At 37.4% G+C, this 21,862-nt stretch overlaps 2 protein-coding genes and 1 long non-coding RNA gene across 3 annotated transcripts; all 3 read left to right on the forward strand.

Moving 5' to 3' along the window:
- The first annotated feature begins 177 nt into the window (after positions 1-177).
- On the forward strand, positions 178-6,075 carry LOC109130713 (uncharacterized). Its single transcript, XR_015590498.1, has 3 exons — positions 178-471; positions 5,570-5,674; positions 5,776-6,075. It is a non-coding gene; the product is annotated as an uncharacterized LOC109130713 (long non-coding RNA).
- Positions 6,076-9,772: 3,697 nt separating this feature from the next.
- LOC147920757 (uncharacterized) lies at positions 9,773-11,676 on the forward strand. Its single transcript, XM_087500525.1, is given in 2 exon segments — positions 9,773-10,397; positions 10,399-11,676. Coding segments are annotated over 2 exon segments (1,629 nt in total). The 5' UTR covers positions 9,773-9,912; the 3' UTR covers positions 11,543-11,676.
- LOC147920758 (uncharacterized) lies at positions 11,585-12,505 on the forward strand. Its single transcript, XM_087501218.1, has 2 exons — positions 11,585-12,142; positions 12,197-12,505. Exons 1-2 carry the CDS (start codon positions 11,585-11,587, stop codon positions 12,503-12,505), a joined length of 867 nt encoding a protein of 288 aa, XP_087357344.1.
- Positions 12,506-21,862: the final 9,357 nt, after the last annotated feature.

A 21,862-nucleotide genomic window follows, 5' to 3' on the forward strand; every position in this document is an offset into this window, starting at 1 on the left:
TGTAATGTAGAGCACTCCCATTGGTCATACAAAGTGACGGTCTGTAGAAAAATGAGAAATTAAAAAAAAAAAGAAAAAAGAAAATTTATTTTGCAAACAGTATTGATCCGTGTTTTTGCCGAGATGATTTTAGAACCTTGGAGACATCTTATGTGTCACCATGACATTGGCCAGTGAGAGTATATTTTTATTTTCTTTTTTTTCTTTGCAAAAACATATCTTCGCCTTTCGCCTATATCTGAATACAACACAAAAACTATATCCTTTTCTAATGAATCAATTCTGATAAATCGATTCGTAACGTGTAGTGAGATACTCTCAGAAGTGTAAATTCACTTCAGATGGACTATCGGATTTTCGCATGTTCTTAAAAGAAATAGATCATCGACATCGTCTCGTTCGTGTTGTTGTTAGCCGATGAGGAGTGTCGTTGTTGCTCTCCGCCATTACCGTCGGGTATCGCTTCTCCGGGTAAGTGAACTTATCTTCTTCCTTATAGATCTTCTATTTGACTGCTAGTTTTGGTTTTATTCGGTATAGAAATTGTTGGTGTGGATGATCTTAGTGGTTAAATTTCTGAATTTTATGTTTCGAGAGTCCACTTGATTGACGTTATGGTATGTCATCTTGTCTTTTGTATACTTACTACTTTGTTTCTGCTGAAAGGAATTTGAAAACAAAGCTACATTCTTTAGCACAAAAATCTCAGTACATTAAATAGACTTGTTTTTTTTTATTAAGTTTCTGTTGAGATTGTTAGTACTGATTCAATTCTGGGTTGATGATGGTTTGGTTCTAAACCGGAAATTAAAGAGTTGGTTTGGTGGCTATCTCTGGTTTGGGAAATTGTTGATTAAACCAGAGAGAAGGAGATTAGAGTAAAGTCTCTAACTGCAGTTGCGGGTTTGCTAATATAACTGAAACGTCGCGTTTCTTACGTTTAGTCTTCTTCTTCGATCTTATTGTTATCGATCTCTTCATCTTTTGTTATCGAAAAAAAGAAAAGAGAGTTTGTTAGAGAGAGAGATCCACCATTGTTGTAAAGCTCGGTTCTGAGCTGTAACCTTTTCTCATAGTGAATTTTGCCGGATTGTTTCGGCCCTAAACGTAGGTGTAATCACATCGATTGCACTAAACTGGGTTAACAATTGCCTCGTGTTCTAGTTCTTTACTTTTACAAGATTCTTGAGCAAAGTTCGATTAGATTTAGAGAAGTGTTCCGAGTTGCTTACAGGTGTGAATCATAACAAAGTGGTATCAGAGCGTAGGTTCTTCTCTTAGATCAAATTGATGGCGGTGGCAACGGCACGAGTTGAGATTAAGATGTTCAATGGTGATAGCGACTTCTCACTATGGAAGATTCGGATTTTGGCTCAGCTTGGGGTTTTTGGTTTAAAGAACATTCTCACCGATTTCACGCTGACCAAGACAGTTCCGTTAACAAAGGAAGAAGAAAAGAAGATTGCTTCTGAAGAATCATCAGACTCTTCGTCATTACAGACTAAAGAGGTACCATATCTAATCAAGATTGATCAATCGCAACAAGCTTTGACGTTAATCATAAATCATGTTGGGGACAAGGTTCTGCGTAAGGTAAATCATGCTCAGACTATAGATCAGAATGTAGACGATTTCTTGAAGATTGTTGCAGAGTTGGGGAGCTTGGAGATTCAGGTTTCTGAAGAGGTTCAAGCGATATTGCTGTTAAATTGCTTGCCAGCCAGCTACATTCAGCTTAAGCATACGCTTAAATATGGTAACAAGAGTTTGTCTGTTCAGGATGTGATATCCTCAGCTAAGTCTCTGGAGAGAGAGCTGGCTGAGTCGAAAGAGTCTGAGAGAGGTTCATCTGCAGCGTTGTACACTACTGAAAGAGGAAGACCTCAGACTAGAGGCCAACTAAATCGTTCGAAGGAAAAAGATAGAAGCAGGTCAAACTCCAAAACAAAAGTCACTTGTTGGTTCTGCAAGAATGAAGGGCATGTTAAGAAGGACTATTATGCCAAGAAGCAAAAGCTTGAAAGTGAAGGTCAGAATGAAGCTGGAGTTATAACAGAAAAGCTGGTATTCTCGGAGGCTCTGAGTGTCAACAATCAGTTGTTCAAAGACTTGTGGATTCTAGATTCAGGGTGTACATCTCACATGAAATCTATGAGGGATTGGTTTTGTAGTTTTCAAGAAAATGGAGAAACAACTATTCTGCTGGGAGATAATCGAGCTGTGGTATCACAGGGAATAGGTTCAATTCGTGTTAATACGAATGGAGGTTCAATAAAGGTGTTGAACAACGTTAATTATGTTCCAGACTTGAGGAGGAATTTGATTTCAACGGGTACTCTTGACAAACTGGGATATAAGCATGAAGGTGGAGACGACAAAGTGAGATATTTCAAGAATAAGAAAACAGCTTTGTCAGGAAGCTTGAACAATGGTCTGTATATTTTGAATGGTAAGACTGTTATCAGCGATAATTGCAACACTGAGAATGTGAAAGACAGCACCGTGTTGTGGCATAACAGGCTTGGACATTTGAGTCTTAACAGTATGAAAGTGTTAACCGAGAAAGGACTATTGCAGAAGAAAGAACCAACTTGGAGTTTTGTGAGCATTGCGTATGGGAAAGTCCAAGAAGTTGAGTTTCAATGTGGGTAGACACGATACTGAGGATGCATTGGGATATGTTCATGCAGATTTGTGGGGTTCACCGAATGTGACACTGTCACTCTCAGGTTAGCAGTATTTCTTATCTATCATTGATGATAAGACTCGTAAGGTTTGGCTCATGTTTCTCAAGACAAAGGATGAGACATTCGATCGCTTTTGCGAGTGGAAAGAGTAAGTTGAAAATCAGATTGGTAAAAAGGTAAAGGTCCTCAGAACAGACAATGGATTGGAGTTTTGCAATTTGAAGTTTGATGAATATTGTAAGAAGCATGGTATTGAGAGACATCGAACTTGCACTTATACTCCAGAGCAAAACGGAGTTGCAGAGAGGATGAATCAGACACTTATGGAAAAGGTAAGATGTCTGTTAAATGAGTCTGGGTTAGAAGAACGTTTCTGGGCTGAAGCAGCAGGTACTACTGCCTATCTTGTAAATCGGTCCCCTGCATCTGCTATTGATCACAATGTACCTGAAGAGCTGTGGCTGAATAAGAAGTGTGGTTATAAACACTTGAGAAGATTTGGCTATGTCGCTTATGTGCATCAAGATAAGGGAAAGCTTAAACCTAGACCTTTGAAAGGAGTGTTTCTAGTGCTATCATGAAGCGAAAGAGGACAAGTACAGTAAAGAATGAGATGCGGGTATGGATGAAGAAATAAGTTCATTAAAGAAGAATGAGACCTTTGATGTAGTGGATAGACCTGTAAATAAGAAAGTTATTAGCTGTAGATGGCTCTATAGAAAGAAGCCAGTCATTCCAGGGGTAGAACCTGAGAGGTTTAAGGCCAGATTGGTGGCTAGAGACTTTACACAGAGGATACTGATTGACTATCAAGAGGTGTTTGCACCTATAGTGAAGCACATATCAATTAGAGTTTTAATGTCATTGGTGGTTCAAGATGACTTAGAACTGGAGCAGATGGATGTCAAGACGGCATTTCTGCATGGAGAGCTTGATCGACCTATATACATGGAATAACCTGAAGGTTATGAGGTAGATCCAGGAAAAGATCAAGTTTGTTTGTTGAAGAAATCTCTTGATGGTTTAAAACAGGCTCCAAGGCAGTGGAATAAGAAGTTTAATGCATTCATGATGAAACAAGAGTTCAACCGGAGTGAGCATGACTCTTGTGTGTATGCAAAAGAGGTAAATCCTGGTGAAATCATCTACTTGTTACTTTATGTAGATGATATGTTGTTAGCTGCTAAGAGTAAAGAAGAGATAAGTAGGTTGAAAGAAGCTTTGAGCTTAGAGTTTGAGATGAAGGATATGGGATCTGCAAGTAGGATTCTGGGAATTGATATAATTCGTAATCGAGAAGAAGGGGTTCTATATTTGTCTCAGTCTGGTTATTTGGAGAAAGTATTGAGTCAGTTTAACATGAGTAAGGCTCATGAGGTAGAAACTCCGATTGGAACGCACTTCAAGTTGGCATCTGTGAAGAATGACCGAGAGTGTGTTGATTTGGAAAAGGTTCCATATGCAAGTGCCATAGGAAGTATCATGTACTTAATGGTGGGCTCAAGGCCGGACATAGCTCAGGCTATTGGTTTGTTGAGTAGGTTTATGAAGAAACCTGGGAAGATTCATTGGGAAGCAGTGAAGTGGTTGCTGAGGTATCTAAGAGGCTCTAGTGTTTTGAATTTGGTTTTCACGAAAGGGAACAAGCTAGAGATTCAAGGTTTTAGCGACTCCGATTATGCTGGTGATTTAGATCGGAAAAGGTCTACCAATGGTTATGTTTTTACAGTTGGTGGTAATACTGTCAGCTGGAAGTCGAGTTTACAGTCAACTGTGACTTTGTCAAGCACAGAGGCTGAGTATATTGCACTCACATAAGCGGTTAAAGAAGCATTATGGCTCAAAGGGCTTTTGGAGGACATGGGTTATGAACAAGAGAAGGTCACGGTATGGTGTGACTCGCATTCAGCAATATGTCTATCAAAGAATAACACGTTTCATGAGAGAACGAAACATATTGCAACTAAGTACAACTTCATCAGAGACATTGTTGAGTCTAGAGAGGTTGAGGTTCTGAAGATTCATACATCAAGGAATCCTGCGGATTTGCTTACAAAAGGCATTCCAGTTAAGAAGTTTGAGGCAGCTTTAGATTTTCTAAAGCTGATCAAGTGAGGTGAAGTGTCATCTCGGCTGAAGGTTAAATCCAAGTAAGTGCAAGTTCATGGTTAGAGAAAAGGAATTGAATCAAGGTGGAGTGTTGAGATTGTTAGTACTGATTCAATTCTGGGTTGATGATGGTTTGGTTCTAAACCGGAAATTAAAGAGTTGGTTTGGTGGCTATCTCTGGTTTGGGAAATTGTTGATTAAACCAGAGAGAAGGAGATCAGAGTAAAGTCTCTAACTGCAGTGGAGGGTTTGCTAATATAACTGAAACGTTGCGTTTCTTACGTTTAGTCTTCTTCTTCGATCTTATTGTTATCGATCTCTTCATCTTTTGTTATCGAAAAAAAGAAAAGAGAGTTTGTTAGAGAGAGAGATCCACCATTGTTGTAAAGCTCGGTTCTGAGCTGTAACCTTTTCTCATAGTGAATTTTGCCGGATTGATTCGGCCCCAGACGTAGGTGTAATCACATCGATTGCACTGAACTGGGTTAACAATTGCCTCGTGTTCTAGTTCTTTACTTTTACAAGATTCTTGAGCAAAGTTCGATTAGATTTAGAGAAGTGTTCCGAGTTGCTTACAGGTGTGAATCCTAACAGTTTCCTTGGGTTGCTACCATCATATCGCTTTAATCTCTTCGTTTTGTATTTGATAAAACCAAACATGCTAAATGCTGCGTTCAACTTCCACTCAAATAGACTATTGTTCAGTTTAGACAGTAAACTGTTGATATTAACATTTATCTATGTTCTCTAATCTCTCCCATTGGTGTATGCAGGAGATGCTTTCGTTTTTGGTAATCTCTCCGTCGCTTGGGACTGTTCATCTGCTGAAACAAAGCGAAGTCGAGCGGAATCGAAGGGAACAATTGTTTATAAGCGAGGTAAGGGTACACATTCACCATGAGAGCTGACTCTGTTCGTTGTAGAAACCTTATGAGCGGTTTCAAAACCGAATTAGAGATCGATTTGTGAAAATTAGCAGTTGAAGGAGGGAATGTGTTGTGGAGACTTTGATCTTCTTGTGCAATCTGTATCTCTTGAGTGCTCTGTGAACGTTGACCATAGCTGGGAAAAAACCGTTGGCGAAAGGCAGGGGAAGGAGCAACAATTTTAGAAGAAGTGACATGAAGGAGAATCAAACTCATCTGCTCTTCCTTTAAATGTCACAAATAATTTTATATAAATCAATTTTTGTTTTTATTTTTAAGACATCCATACACAAAGTTCACCAATGGAAGATGAAAAGTAATAAAAACTTAATGGGAATATCTAGATTAAACAAGCATTAAATTTAATATTATTTTATAGTAAAGACATTCATTAGGGGATGACTGATGGGAGTGCCCTAAAGGAAGTTCAATAGTGCTTAGCACTAGCCCAATACCGTAATACCCTGAGACACTCGAAAGAACTAAAATGAGAATTCTTCCAAGTATGATAGAAAATTTGGAAGAACAATTAAAGAATACTTGAAAGACTTTTAAAGAGACTTAGAGAACTTATGAAGAACACTCTTTATTGAAACTTTCTTTTTATTTCACTTCTTCAAGTTAATTACAAATGATGGGGTGAGGAGGTATTTATAGTCTCCATGGTTAGCTTACAAAATTTTCTAGATTATTCTACTATTATCTATATCACGTGTGTGGAGTCGAGTGGTCTCACACCGTCGGGGGTGACGATCTTGGTGCGCAACGAGGACGTTGGGATCTGTTAGTTGGGGTGAATTGTGACACCCCGGTATCAGAGACTTGCGGAGAGGTTTAAAAGAATTGATTTGGCCACCTATGTGTCACCAAAGTGCACTTATATTTTCGGACAAAGGTCTTGAGAGAACTCCAGAGTTAAGCGTGCTTGAGCTGGAGTAGTCTTAGGATGGGTGACCTTCCGGGAAGTGACTGTCGGAACTGTGCGAGTGTGGACAAAACATAGGAAAAGATCATGTGGTGATTTGTAGGGACAATAACAAGTCTTTAAAGTCTTCTGGACGTAGCAAACCGGCCGTCGAATATTGATGGGCTCACGGGCCTAGTGAGGGGAAGTGAGGCCCATTAAGGAAGGTGGACCCATGGACTGGGATTGGACATGAGGCCCACTAAGAGGTGGCAGTCGGGGTGTTACAAATACGTCTAGTCCTGTCCCACCCTTTCACGTCCTAACCCATCCCCTTTCGTCTCGTTTCATCCTGTATCCATCAGAATTTTTTTTTTCTTATGTTCGTTTTCTTTTAAATAATTATTCATTAAACAATATTTACTAAAAGAGATTGGGTAAGAAATTTATTCGGGATACCAAATTTCTCTGTTGAATAATTTTTTTACTTAGTTAAAATTATCCAAAATTATAAAATACCAAATTTTTCAAAGTGCCTCTTCCAAAGTAGTTAATTACATGTCGCATAATCAATTCTTATCCATATTAGTGAAAGCTTGACACTTAAATTTATCTACCTATACTTTTGATTTTGTACTTTTATCTAAGATTTATGTCCCGTTTAAAAAAAATAATTAATATATTGTTTTTCATTATTCGAATATATCCGTTTCAGTTTACACATACTATTTCTCTTCTTAATACAATAAATAAATTTGACTTTTCTCAAAATTTAATTATTGTTTTCTAAAAGTATATATACTTAATTAGTATATAAGATTACTTCAAAAATACACTGGTAAAACATATATTCAATCTAATAATAAACCCTTTTAGGTCATAAAATTTTAATTGTATAATAGTAGTATTTTTTCCATAAAAACTAGTTGGTCACTCTTTTACGGTGTTTTGTCAATACTTTAGTGTATAAGTAGAATACTACAACCGGTACCAAAAATAAACATCATCATCATATTCATTAGCTCAAAAATATACATTTTTTTGTAATCTATCAATAATAATCAAACACAGCCCGTGTTTGTTGAAAATGTTAAAGTAATTTTGTTACAGGGTGTTAAATCTCGTCCAGTCTCATCCCATCTCATCTCATCTCGATCCATCCAGTTAGAAATTTTATGTTCGTTAACCATTCTGTTTTAAATAATTACCAATATAATAATGTTATTAATAAATTTTGGCTAAGAAATTTAGACAAAATACATGTATTCTCCATTTGAATGTTTAATTTATATAGTTAGTATAAATTATCTCAAAAACTCTCAAAATATTTTTAAAAATACCCAGAATTCTCAAAATACTTGTCTCAAGATAATTCTTTATATGTCATATAGTCAACCTTTATTTGAAAATCGTTTTAAGTAAAATGTTTTCAATTATACGAATAACCGATTTATGTCTCATGTCCACTACTTCTCATCGTAATACCATAAATAGATTGGAATTTTAATAAAAATCTAATTTACATTTTCTGATATGAAATTATGTGCATAAACATTAATATAATTCTGATTAGTAAGAGTATATTTAAAAAATCTTATAATTAGAGATTTTCTGTCCGTTGTATGATTCGATTTTGGTAGAAATATATGTTTTAATTTTGAATGTTTAGGTACCGTATAAGTAAAGAATATCCCATAGAATAAAAAATTTAAATATAGGAAGTGTTGTGATTTTTTCCGATTATTTGCTTTATTTTAAATATTTAGACCATGTAATGAATCAATTATGTATTTTACAAATTAGTTTCTATGCAATTTTGGTAACTATTTTAAAGGGATTTATTAGTTGATTGCCGCTGAAGATGCACAACATTTATGACGGAATTGTTTTGTTCATTTTTTTATGCATAGATTTTAGATTTTGATAACTAATTTTAAGGAATGGTTTTGTTAATATAGCAGCTAATGGTGGTAACATTTATTATTGAATCAAATACATTTAATTTTTTATGTATTGCTAAACTTGTGGAGAAATCTTTGAATATAATAAATGATATATTATTAAAGTTAACAATTTGGATTTGCTAAAGATCAGCTTTGTATATTAATTATTAGTCTATATTCAAAGATTTTTGATTATCAGATTAGTACAAATCAAAAATAGAATTCAAAAAATTTAATTTGATTAAAAAGTGAAATTAATGATAAAAAGGAATATATTAGTATTAATTTTAAAATATCTTTAATTTACAACCCTCAAAACATCAACTTATTTACAACTCTCTGCCATTGTATTAATTAAAAAAAAATCCAAAAATATATTATAACTAAACGTGTGTCTCAAAAAGCTAAACCTCTCCTCTTACATCTAAATACATCCTTTTTATCGCTAACATATACATCACCACTCACCATATCAAGCAAACAATTCCACAATTATAACAGATTCCTCCTAAGTTCATCATTTTTCATCATGGTTAGAGAGAAGAAAAATACTTAGGTTCACTCCTAGGGGTGAACCTTTGTATTCACCCCTAGGGGTGAACCTTTGTATTCACCCCTCATCTCTCAACCAATCAGAATGTTCCATCTAATATTTCATTTAAAAAATAAATCAAAATTAAATTAAAAATCAAAACAAATTAAGGAAACAATTTCTGTATACTTTTATTTAAGGAAAATTAAATATCCACTTGGTTTAGATTTTACAATTAAACGAGATTATATATCGGTTTGGGTTTATAAGTGAGAATTAGGGTTTAGATTTTACAATTAAAATGAATTATATGTCAGTTTGGGTTTACAAATGAGGTGGTTAGGATTTAGATTTTACAATTAGAACGAAATTATATGTCGGTTTGGGTTTACAAATGAGATGGTTAGGGTTTAGATTTTATAATTAGAATGAAATTATATGTCGGTTTGGGTTTACAAATGTGATGGTTAGGGTTTAGATTTTACAATTAGGATGAAATTATATATCGGTTTGGATTTATAAAAGAGTGGTTTAAGTTTTTAATTCTATAATAATATATACAGATTTAATTTCCTTATTTACTATGGGGGTGAATGAAGAGGTTCACCCTAGGGGTGAACCAAAGTATTGTCCAATAAAAAACAGTGGAAGAAAAAAAGTGAAAAAAGACTTTCACCCAATTAACAACCTCGGTTCGGTAAGATTTTTTTTATTTCTATATTCTATACACATACAACTCCTTTTAACAAAGACAATCTATCTTCGACCACAAATAACAAGTCCGAATAAACACCGAAAATAATCAGAGAGAATGTTTGCGCTTGGCGACTCTAGGGTTTTGGGCTCAACCGGTGACGATGCTACTATGATGGATGTGGGTGTAAGAGATCGACCTCCAGAGGATCCCCCGGATGGATCTCGTCTGTGGGTGCAGAAGGTTACGGGGAGTGCGGCAGGAGGGAGACCGGCACCGGAGGAGATACTGGCTACAGTGTACGTTGATGAACGAGTAAGACTCGAATTCCCTGATGGAGAGGATGGGGAGCCAGTGGTTACTATAGAACCAGAAGTCTTGGAGGCGATGAATGGCTTATGGAAAAGTTGCATGATTGTGAAGGTGTTAGGTAGGCATGTCTCCCTCGCTGTTCTGAGCAAGAAATTGACGGAACTATGGAAGCCACGTGGTGCGATGTATGTGTTGGATCTGCCGCGCCAGTTTTTCATGATTTGGTTTGAGGTTGAGGAGGAGTACATGGCTGCGGTCCCGAGTGGACCGTAGAGGGTATTCGGGAGCTATTATGGTGTAAGCTTGGTCGCCGAAATTTGATCCCTTACGGGATGAGATAGTGACGACGCTGGTGTGGGTTAGGGTGTCTAACATTCCGCTCAATTTCTATCATCCGCGTATTCTAATGAGGATTGCTCAAGGCTTGGGGAAGCCACTTCGGGTGGATTTGAATACTCTGAATTTTGAGAGGGCGAGATTTGCAAGGGTTTGTGTGGAAGTAAATCTCCAGAAGCCACTTAAGGGTACAATTAGGATCAATGGCGATCGTTATTTTGTTGCTTATGAAGGTCTATCGAACATTTGTTCTGGTTGTGGAATATTTGTTCATATGATCCACGCTTGTCCAAAAGTGCTTGCAGTGAGGGTGGTATCGAAGAAGGAAGTCACGGGGGGAGTTGTGGCTCCGGGTCTAGAGGATACAAAAATGCGTACGGGGGAGAGTAATGGTGACCAGAATGCAGATGGTTTTACTTTGGTGCAAAATTCTCACCAGCGACCCGCTCAGGCGGCCGGTAAGGGTGTGGCCGCTGCGGGTGAAGTGGAAAGCACCTCGGGAAGGAAAGTCCGCGAGGTCTTGCCTGATTCTGGGGTAGCAAATATTCCGGTATCGAATAGATTTGGGAACTTTCCGGATGAATCAACTCCGACGGTTATTACGGGAGGTTCATATCTTGTGGCGGCAAATAAGGAAAACAAATATATCCCGAATCGGGTGGTGACAGGGAAGAGTCTTCCGCAAGTGAAGTCTATTGTTGTGGGATCAAATGGGCCGAAGGAGAAAGGCTTCACACGTTTTGAGGCCCAGGAACGAAGTTCTGGATCGCGTAAGGGACTGAAGCAAGTAACTGGGCCTAGGTCCAAAAAGCCCACAAACTCTCAGCCGACACGGGGGTTGCTCTTTGGTCCGATACGAGATACTATCGAGATGTCAGCCAACGGTAAGCGGCTTAGAGTTGAGAAGGAGACGATGGGTCGTGAAGGTGGATTTTCGGTGGATGGAGAGAGTTTAGATATGTCTGTTGACTCCGGCTCGGTGGGTCCGAGTATGGGTGATGGTTCGATTGAGCCGGAAGTGGAAGCTGTTTTGGGGACTGATGGGGTTGCGTCACTGAAGGTTCCTTCAGGGGAAGCGTCTGGTGATCGGGTCGCGTAACAGTTATCCCTGGTGGTTCGAGTTTTATTGATTGTAGTCAAGATGAATTGCTTGCTCTGGAACTGTAGGGGGGCGAATAAACCCACTTTTCGAATATCAATTCGTTATATTTTGAAACGATTCCCTACGGACATTCTGGCTTTATTTGAGACTCATGCGGGTGGAAGTAGAGCTGACCAGATTTGTCAAAAATTGGGGTTTGCGAACTCGTTTAGAGTCAAAGTTGTAGGACAGAGTGGGGGATTGTGGTTGTTGTGGATATCGGACATTGGTAGTGTGGAGATTGTTGAATCGTCCGAGCAGTTTATTCATGCAAAGATTGTGAATGGGGTAGAGGTGTTGCAGCTTATAGTCGTCTATGCAGCTCCTACTGTTACTAGACGGAGTGGTCTCTGGGCAAAGTTGATGGAGGTCATTCATGGCATCTCTGGTCCGCTGTTAATTGGTGGGGACTTCAACACAATTGTCCGCGTGGATGAGCGTACTGGGGGGAATGGTCGTCTCTCTGCGGATTCATTAGCGTTTGGAGAATGGATCGACGACTTGTCTCTGATTGATCTTGGTTTTCAAGGTAACCAGTTTACATGGAAGAGAGGCAAGGTGGAGTCGAATTTTGTTGCTAAAAGATTGGATTGGGTCCTGTGTTGTGCTTAGACTCGATTACAGTGGCAGGAAGCTATAGTGAAGCATCTTCCTTTTCTATCTTCTGACCAAGCACCCTTGTACGTTCAACTTTCACCGGAACCAAAAGGGGATCCAAGGCGACGGCCATTTCGGTTTGAAGCAGCTTGGTTGAAGCATGATAGTTTTAAGGATTTGGTGTCAACTTCTTGGAAGAGGGAGTTAAAGACACCTGAGGCGTTGATGGAGCTACGTTTGATTCTACGTAAATGGAACAAGGAGGTCTTCGGTGATGTTCAGCGTCGGAAAGTGCAGCTGGTGGAGGAGATTCAAGCTGTTTAGGACTTATTGGATGTTTCTCAAACGGATGTTCTGTTACGAAAGGAAAAGGATCTGGTTAAAGAGTTTGATGTTTTACTTGAACTAGAGGAGGTCTTATGGTTTCAGAAGTCTCGAGAAAAATGGATTGTCCTAGGAGATAGGAACACCAGTTTCTTCCAGACTTCCACAATTATACAACGGAGAAGAAACCGCATTGAATGTTTAAAGAATGATGCGGGTATTTGGGTGTCAGATTCTCATGAGTTAGAACTTCTCGCAATCGAGTACTGCTGTAGAGAAGGCAATACGCAAGATGGGGAGTTTTAAAGCTCCGGGACCAGATGGATACCAACCAATCTTGTATCAGCAGTGTTGGGATGTGGTTGGTGACTCTGTGGTAAGGTTTGTGCTTGAGTTTTTTGAAACTGGTGTTTTACCGCCTAGTACAAATGATGCTCTGTTGGTGTTGATCGCGAAGGTGTTGAAGCCGAAACAGATTAGTCCATTCAGACCAATTAGTCTGTGTAATGTCTTGTTTAAGACTATCACTAAGACTTTGGTAGAACGGCTGAAGGATATGATATCTAAGCTTATAGGTCCTGCTCAAGCTAGCTTTATCCCAGGCCGGCTAAGTACTGACAACATTGCGGTGGTTCAAGAGGATGTCCATTCTATGAGACGCAAGAAGGGAAGAAAGGGATGGATGCTTTTGAAACTTGATCTGGAGAAGGCCTATGACAGAATTTGGTGGGACTTCTTGGAGGATACGCTTCTAGCACCAGGGTTTACAGAGACTTGGTTCGATGGATTTTACAGTGTGTATCTGGACCATCTATGAGCCTTTTATGGAATGGGGAGAAGACTGAGCCCTTTACTCCGCAACGAGGACTGCGTCAGGGAGATCCGCTGTCACCCTATCTATTTGTTCTTTCCATGGAAAGGTTGTGTCAGATGATTGATCTTTCGGTTGTGAATAAGAGATGGAAACCAATCCGTTTTTCGAGAGGTGGACCACAACTCTCTCATATTTGTTTTGCTGATGACCTCATTCTGTTTGCAGAGGCGTCAGTAACACAAATAAGAGTGATTTGTGGCGTGTTGGAAGCTTTTTGTTCAGCCTCGGGACAAAAGGTAAGCCTCGAGAAGTCGAAATTCTTTTACTCAAATAATGTGTCTACTGAGTTGGGGAGATTGATCAGTGTAGAGAGTGGTATTCAGTCTACTCGAGACTTGGGTAAATATTTGGGTATGCCAATACTTCACAAGCGTATGAACGAAGAGACGTTCAGTTCAGTTCTGGAAAGAGTTTCATCAAAAATAGCTGGGTGGAAGGGGAGAATGCTTAGTTTTGCAGGTCGTTTGACATTGACGAAAGCAGTCTTATCTTCTATACCTGTTCACTCCATGTCAACTATAATCCTGCCCCAGTCTGTTCTCGCAGCCTTGGATAAAACTTTACGATCTTTCTTGTGGGGTAGTACACCAAAAAAGCAGAAGCAGCATTTAGTTGCTTGGGATAGGGTATGTTTATCTAAAGCAGAAGGTGGTTTGGGTATTCGAGCGGCTAAGACCATGAATATAGCTCTTATTGCAAAGATTGGTTGGAGACTACTTAATGACAGAGACAAACTTTGGGCTAAAGTGGTGATCAGTAAGTATAAAGTGGGTTATTTGCAGGATACATCGTGGTCTGCAGTGAAGAGTAACTGGTCCTCAACATGGAGGAGCGTAGGGGTTGGCTTAAGAGTGGTGGTTCTACCTGGTCATAGTTGGGTGATTGGTGATGGGCGTACTATCAAGTTTTGGACAGATAAATGGCTCTCATGGGATAATTTGGCTGATAATTGTATAGGTGAGTTGGGACCTAATCATGAGTCAGGACTGGTTCGAGATTTCTGGATCGATGGTAGGGGTTGGGATATGGATCAGATTGCACCGCATTTACTGGTACATTTGAGGGAGGAGTTAATGTCTATAGTTGTTGATAACTTCACTGGGGCGACATATAGATTATCATGGGGAAGGACCAATGATGGGGTCTTTACAGTAAGGTCGGCTTATGAGATGCTCATTCAGAATGGGACTCCACGACCAGACATGTCTACGTTCTTCACACGAGTTTGGAGAATTGCTGTTCCAGAACGTGTACGCGTTTTCCTCTGGTTTGTAGGGCATCAAGTGTTAATGGTGAATGCTGAAAGACATAGACGCCACATATGTGACTCTGATGTCTGTACGGTATGTAAGGGTGGAGTGGAGACTATCTTACATGTTTTGCGCGATTGCCCTGCCATTTTAGGTGTTTGGATGCGGCTTGTCCCGAGGCAGAGGAGGGGTGAGTTTTTTGGTCAAACCTTGTTGGAATGGATATATGCGAATTTGAATGGGGCGGGGACCAGGGATGGTTTATAATGGTCAATAACTTTTGCTATGACTGTTTGGTGGGGCTGGAAGTGGCGGTGTATGAATGTTTTTGGTGAAACAGGTAAATGCAGGGATAGAGTCCAATTCCTGAAAGATCTATCTCGGGAGGTGGTGAATGCTAATCGGTCTTGTGCAGAAGGGAGAGTGAGGATAGCTAGAGTGGAGCGCATGGTTTGTTGGCGATTCCCGGAACCCGGTTGGTTGAAAGTAAACACGGATGGCGCTTCTCGTGGGAATCATGGTCCAGCTAGTGCAGGAGGTGTCTTGCGTGATGCAGCAGGCGCTTGGAGGGGTGGATTTGCGCTTAATATTGGACGGTGTTCGGCTCCCTTAGCTGAACTGTGGGGTGTGTACTATGGTTTGTACCTGGCTTGGGAGCAGCGAGCGGATCGGGTAGAATTGGAGCTGAATTCAGATATGGTGGTGGGGTTTCTTAAGACAGGGATAAGCAGGTATCATCCGCTGTCTTTCCTGGTATGGATGTGCCATGGCTTTATCTCAAAGGACTGGAATGTCCGGATTTCTCATGTGTATAGAGAAGCTAATTGTCCTGCCGATGGATTAGCAAGCTATGCGTTTTCTCTTCCTTTAGGTTTTCATAATTTTGTTTCAGCTCCGACTTTTATTATTCCTCTGTTGGACGATGATCTTCGTGGTCTTTCACGGCCTCGGAGAGTTTGTTTGTAATTTTTCTATTTTAAGTTTTAAATAAATCACGGGGGCTGTTGCCATCCGGTCTTCTACCAAAAAAAAAAAAAAAAAAGACAATTTATCTTCCATTTGCACAGGTTCCAAAAGGTGTACGTCACATACCAATTGTTCACACTCATAACGTGAAGAAAATGTTCCAGTATTCAATCAAAAGAGACGGAATCACAAATGGAAGAAAGAGAATCAAAATAAGCCATGAGAACTACAAAGCTAATAGAATTCTAAAGTAAAAGATTCCATATGTATTAAGAAATAAGAATAAGAACCACAATGTGATTTCAAAAAATCCATTAATATGTGTATTTCATTTTGAATGATATATACATTTAATCAATCCCAACTTCACATACATATTAGCCTTACCCCAATTATTTAGGGGATATTGCCTTCAACCCATAACATAAAGTCCATATATAATGATGTAAATTTATTTAACAATACAATTTTTTGGGTCAAATGAATCATGTATTTCGAAATATTAATAAGTTTGGTTTTAAAACAAACAAGAATCACAACATATTATGTAACAACTATTATTATTCTGTTTTAACAAGCGACGCATACTTTTTTTTCTGTTTTAATTCCAAAACACTGCTATATTTATGTATAAATTTCCGTATGCCCTATAAAAATACAACAATATTAAAAAAAATATTAACAAAATCTCTGCCAATGAAAACATATATTAGTTACCTCATTAACTCTTTAATGCCCTTTATTTTAGGAACAATCAAATGAAATTTTCAAAATTAAATTTAAATTTCCTAATTAGATGTCAATAACGTTTTCCTAAATTATAGATACCAACAATGGATGACGTGTTATTATGATTTTATTCTCCAAAAATGATTAAGTTCCCAAATTAAGTTACGAAATAAAAATACACTAATCAGATATACTGCAAACCGAAAAAGGAATCATATACACCAAACTTTATCGTTGATTTGCGTAAAAAAAATAGGGATTAACACAACAACTATATTCCTTGATTTGCATAAATAAAATTTCGCCTAAAATTCCGAAATCCAAAAACTGATCATATATTTTATATTCTTTCGAAATCGTTAAATTGGAGAAAGTGATCTTTTGAAAAAAATATATAAAAAGCCTAATTGAAATTACTAACCTATATATATATATATATATATATATATGTTATTAGGGGTGTCAATCAGGCTGTCTTGGTCCAGCCTGGCCTGAAACCCGTAAAACCCGCATATGTTTGAGCCCGGCCTGGCCCGACCCGAAATATTTTCGAGCCTATATTTCAAAGGCCGAGCCCGGCCCTAACAGAGCTTTTCGGGCTTTTTTGAGCTTATTTTACGGATCAAAAATTCAAACTTATAAGTCTTGAAAAGCAACGTTTAAAGGTTCACTATAAAACAAATCAATCAAAATGTTAGTAGTTCATTTATATTCTCTAAAACCAACTTAATTTAAAAAAAAAAGTTGAAACTAAATCAGATTTTTATATTTTAACCAGATAAATTAATATATAATTCATATAAAATATCACAGACTAAAATTTTAAAAGTATTAAGTAAGATTATTAACTAAATATGAAAACTAGAATTAGAGTTTTAAACTTTATTTACAATAAATCATTAATCAATTATTACAATCAAACAAATATATTAAAAAAACAGTACAATTATATTTGTTTAAGGGCTTTTCGGGCTGGTCCAAGTCCAGTCGGACTTAGCCCGAAAGACCCTATAGCCCGAAAGACCCGTTTTTTTTGGACATATATATTTAAGCCCGAGCTCGATATTTTTCGGGGCTGGGCCGGGCCAGCCCGCAGGCTTTCCATGGGTTTTGGCCCTAATTGACATGCCTATATATTATTCCAATCACCATCCTTTCACCATCTCGCCAAAATATTAAAAACCCAATAGGAAATAGATAACAAACCTATTCATTAGTGGATTTCTTGTTTGTTTTGGTGATAAAATCCAATAACAAATACAATAATCCAATATATATTAATAATTAACTACTAAAAAAAATTTGAATAAGAATATGAGTATATGTCAAATAAATTAAATAACAAAGATAAAATATCTGATATGATTTATAGTTAAATATGCTTCCGCGCGATGCGCTGGTGTTCTACCTAGTTATGTGTTATTGGTTCCATGATTTACAAATACTTATTAAAATCCCATGTTATTCATTTAATGATTTGTTTTTGGATTTCAAAATTCACATTATGTTTTAAATGGATTTGAATGGATTTGAAAGTGTAAAATAGAAGGATTCAAATCTAAGGATAAAACATGTTATTTCAAAATCCATGTATTTTTATTTTAGGAATTTACAATTCCATATGGACTTAGAAATCACCTCTCCAATAACAGCCCCTCAGTAATTTATACTTCCACTAATATAGTGAGTTTATTTCTCCCGTAATATATATTTTAAATATGTCAAAATATCACACTTGTTTAATTCTTGGTAACTGAAACGACCCGACCCGTTTTTTAAATAATAAATAATAATAGTAATAATAATAATAAATAAATTCTCTACAGCTAGTGGTCCCATACCCACCAGTCACCTAACCACAAACACACCAAACAACGAAAATAACAATACAAATAAATATCCAATAATCAATAAATCATAACGAGTAATAATTCCAATCAACATAAACCAGAGAACCAGCAATCCTAAACAACATTGTAGGACCCAACTCTAGCAACCTAGCAAGCCAGAAAACATCAAATCAAGTCTGTAGAACATCCTCCTCTTTACTGCCTTGATTCCACGATCACACTTTGCATTTACCTGCACCACAAACACAAATTGCAATGCATGAGTATTTAATAAACACTCAGTAAGGCAATCCTCCCATCTACTGGGCTATACACACAAGTAATAGAGACATCTCTAACCATCAATCAACAATCAACAAACATCAATAACAAACCAGGACTCTGCATCAACCGACACCGATTGGAGTTGCATCGATCGACACAAGGCTTGCATCGACCGATGCAAGTTACACTTGTATCGACCGACACGCACACTGCATCGACCGACGCATGCTCGACATAGCACGAAAACCCAAGGTTTAACGCGCCGTCCTCGCAGTTGCATCGACCGACGCACATGTCGAACATCGTTTTCCCCGAGGCTTCTCGCCGGATCTTCGTTCCTACAACCACAAAACTCGATCCCAAGCCATAAAAAAGCTTCCTAACGTCCCAGATAACATTCTAACAAGCCAAACAACTCATAAACAAGCAGATCAGAGAAATCTCCAGCTTAGATAAGTCATGGGCATGCACTTACCTTTGCCAAGACGATTCTGAGCCCCAACCAAGCAAGAAAACACTTCCAGGAAGCTCCTACAACGATCCCAGCTACAGATCTCTACAGGAACAACTTTCAATCTCCCAAACTCCTCAGGAACACTCAAGAACACTTAGGAACACCTTTTCTCTCTTTTCTTTCTCTCAAAAGCGGCTAAACACGACTAATGAGACAGAAACTTATGTTAAGGGTTTTTCCCTAACCCAAAACGCAGCGTTAAACTTAAACTCGTCCGCACAAAACCAACCTTGCATCAACCGATGCATCCTCTAAACCGGAATTCCGGTTCGCGGATGTTACAGTAACCAAGTTTGTTTGTTATTTGATAAATCTCATAATTATATGATAGAATTTTATACCATTTTGACACCCCTACAATTAACACCATAATTATAGGACATGCAATCAAATAATTTGCGTTAAAAATCCAGCTTAAAATTTGGTATAATCTAATATAATATGAAGATTTATATTACAGTTTACATTTTTCAAAAAAAAATTAAGAAATAATAGAAAAACTTTAGATTAATGTATAATATATTTTTTTAATAGTACCGTAATTTTAATTTTAAAATTCAAAACGGAGCTGGTTGTAAAAAGAAAAAACACACATAGCATTTTTTAGTTTTATATTGAACTAAAACAAATCAGAAGAAATTTAGGCTTATATGGATTAAGAAAAAGAAGAGAAAACAACCATCATAATTTAGAACAAAAAAAAATATATGAAGTAATCGGATGTATATAGTATTATATTTATAGGGAATATTATGTTATTAAAATTCGGTTTTGGGAATTAAATATTTTGTTATTGTTCCTAAAATTTATGAAATAGTAAAATTTAGAAAATATTAAATTGATTATGGTTTATGAAAAGGAAAATACATATATGCTGATATTCTCTCCATTTAAACATTAAATGTTCACGATTTTATTCTTTTTTTATCAGGATCATATATTTATTATATAATTTTGACGGCCAAGATTAAAGTGAAGCAATGGTCCAGATTAAAGAAGAAGATCCGAAACATTATAACCATGTCATTTTGACCCGCATGTTTATCCGTTTCTGAGTAGTGGACTATTTTGTTTTTACTTAAAAAAAATTGTCATAACTCCAATGGTATTTGTATGTAATTCTTTACAAAACTAAAGTTAGTTTTATAAATGACTTTTCTTTTAATAGTAGGGATAGTAATAAAAACTTATTACATGATCATAATAAAATAATAAATGTTGAATCAGTTTAAAATTTAAAAATCAATTTTCCAAAGAATACTTGTAAACTTGAATTTAGAAAAACTAGATCTTAATATTTTTTTTTTTTATATCTCTTTTTTAATATAATGCTCAGATTTTATTTGGGTTTGAACATCATGAGTTATGTTATCATCTATTAGAAGTTGAGAGATTAAAACCCCACAAAATAATAAGGATCATTTACATGTTTTTAAAAAAGGTGAGGGTTTTCTTTTTGCTCGTTTGCCAGATTTTAAATAAAACACTAAATTTCACCTTCACCTTCCCCCCAAAAAAAAAAAAAGCAAGTAATCCTTGTTAATAGAAAGCCTTAAAACTGCATAATATGGTAATTATAAATTTACACGTGTCAACATAATTTATATTATATTGCCATAATTTTTTTTTTATTAAAGGATATTCAATTTATAAAAATATAATGTACAATGGGCTATTTCCGGAGTAGGCCCATACAAAAATCCCAAGGGGTCCAACTCATATACATCAAACCGAATTAAACCGTTGGAAAACAAAACCGGTCGGGTTCACATACCAAACTAAACTTTGGTCCGTGAAACCCTAATCTACAAACGAAAAGCTCATTGCAGCCGCCGTCCACATATGTGGATGCTCAACCGGAACAGGACCTCCGGTGAGCCTGGACGACTGTAACCGAACAGAGATGGTGAGCCAAGATCCGTTGCCATCCCGCCACTGTAGAACCGTTTTGAGAAGGAGGAAGAGATCTGATCTGTCCTTTGTCGTGGAGGTTTTGTGCTCAGTCGTGAGAGAGAAAGGCAGTAGGGAGTAGATATGAAGACCTTCGACGGTGGCTTAGCTTCGCCGGATCGGAGACTACCTCTCCTATCATAACCGATCCCGTGAAACCTCTAGAATCTCCAGTCTCCAGATCTATCTACCTTCTTCTCTCGTTCCTCGCCGTGAATCTCCCTCTTCCACTCCGCATAGCTACACCTCCGGTGAAGCTCTTACCATCGGCGTCTCGCAGATTCTTCTCCTTTCCACTGCTCCCTTGATTTTGTCCAATAGCTTTACCGAGAAGATGCAATGAGTCACGAATGAAGAACCATGGGCCGAGGGGTCCTCACCATCACCGGAATTGACAGATGACCTAACGTCGATGCACGAAATTATGATCAGAAGAAGAAGAGTTCGGGAGAGAAAAAATCGCCGCGCGTGAAATCCACTCGCACGATTTTCTCTCGAGACTTTTTAGTCCAAATTTTTTATATATATTATATTTAGTCAAAAAAACACTTAGTAAAGTATAATTGATGGATACTATTTTTAGGTAATGAATCTATACTCAATATGTCTTTTTATTTATTATTGTTCAACGCTCAATGTCTATATAAACATGAATTCCTACAAAACAACACTTCAGAATTTTTTTACCATATACAAACGATGACCGCCTCCTTATAAACGCATCGGGTCTTCGTGGTATAGGTTGGCCTCTCGTCCATTTTTTTTATTTATTTACTAATTTTATGATGGTTTTTTTGTTTTAAATTGAGAATTCTGAGTTCTATACATTAACAAATTTTCATATATCATATATTTTGTCCGGTAGTGTACCGCATATTAGATCTTAGTAATATTCATATAGAGTTGCATATAAGATACACTAAAAGTTTAATATATCTAGATCTAAAAGCAACTATGAAT

Source organism: Camelina sativa, chromosome 19 (genome assembly GCF_030686135.1).
Source record: "Camelina sativa cultivar CO46 ecotype springtype chromosome 19, ASM3068613v1".
In the NCBI taxonomy this organism is placed as follows: Eukaryota; Viridiplantae; Streptophyta; class Magnoliopsida; order Brassicales; family Brassicaceae; genus Camelina; species Camelina sativa.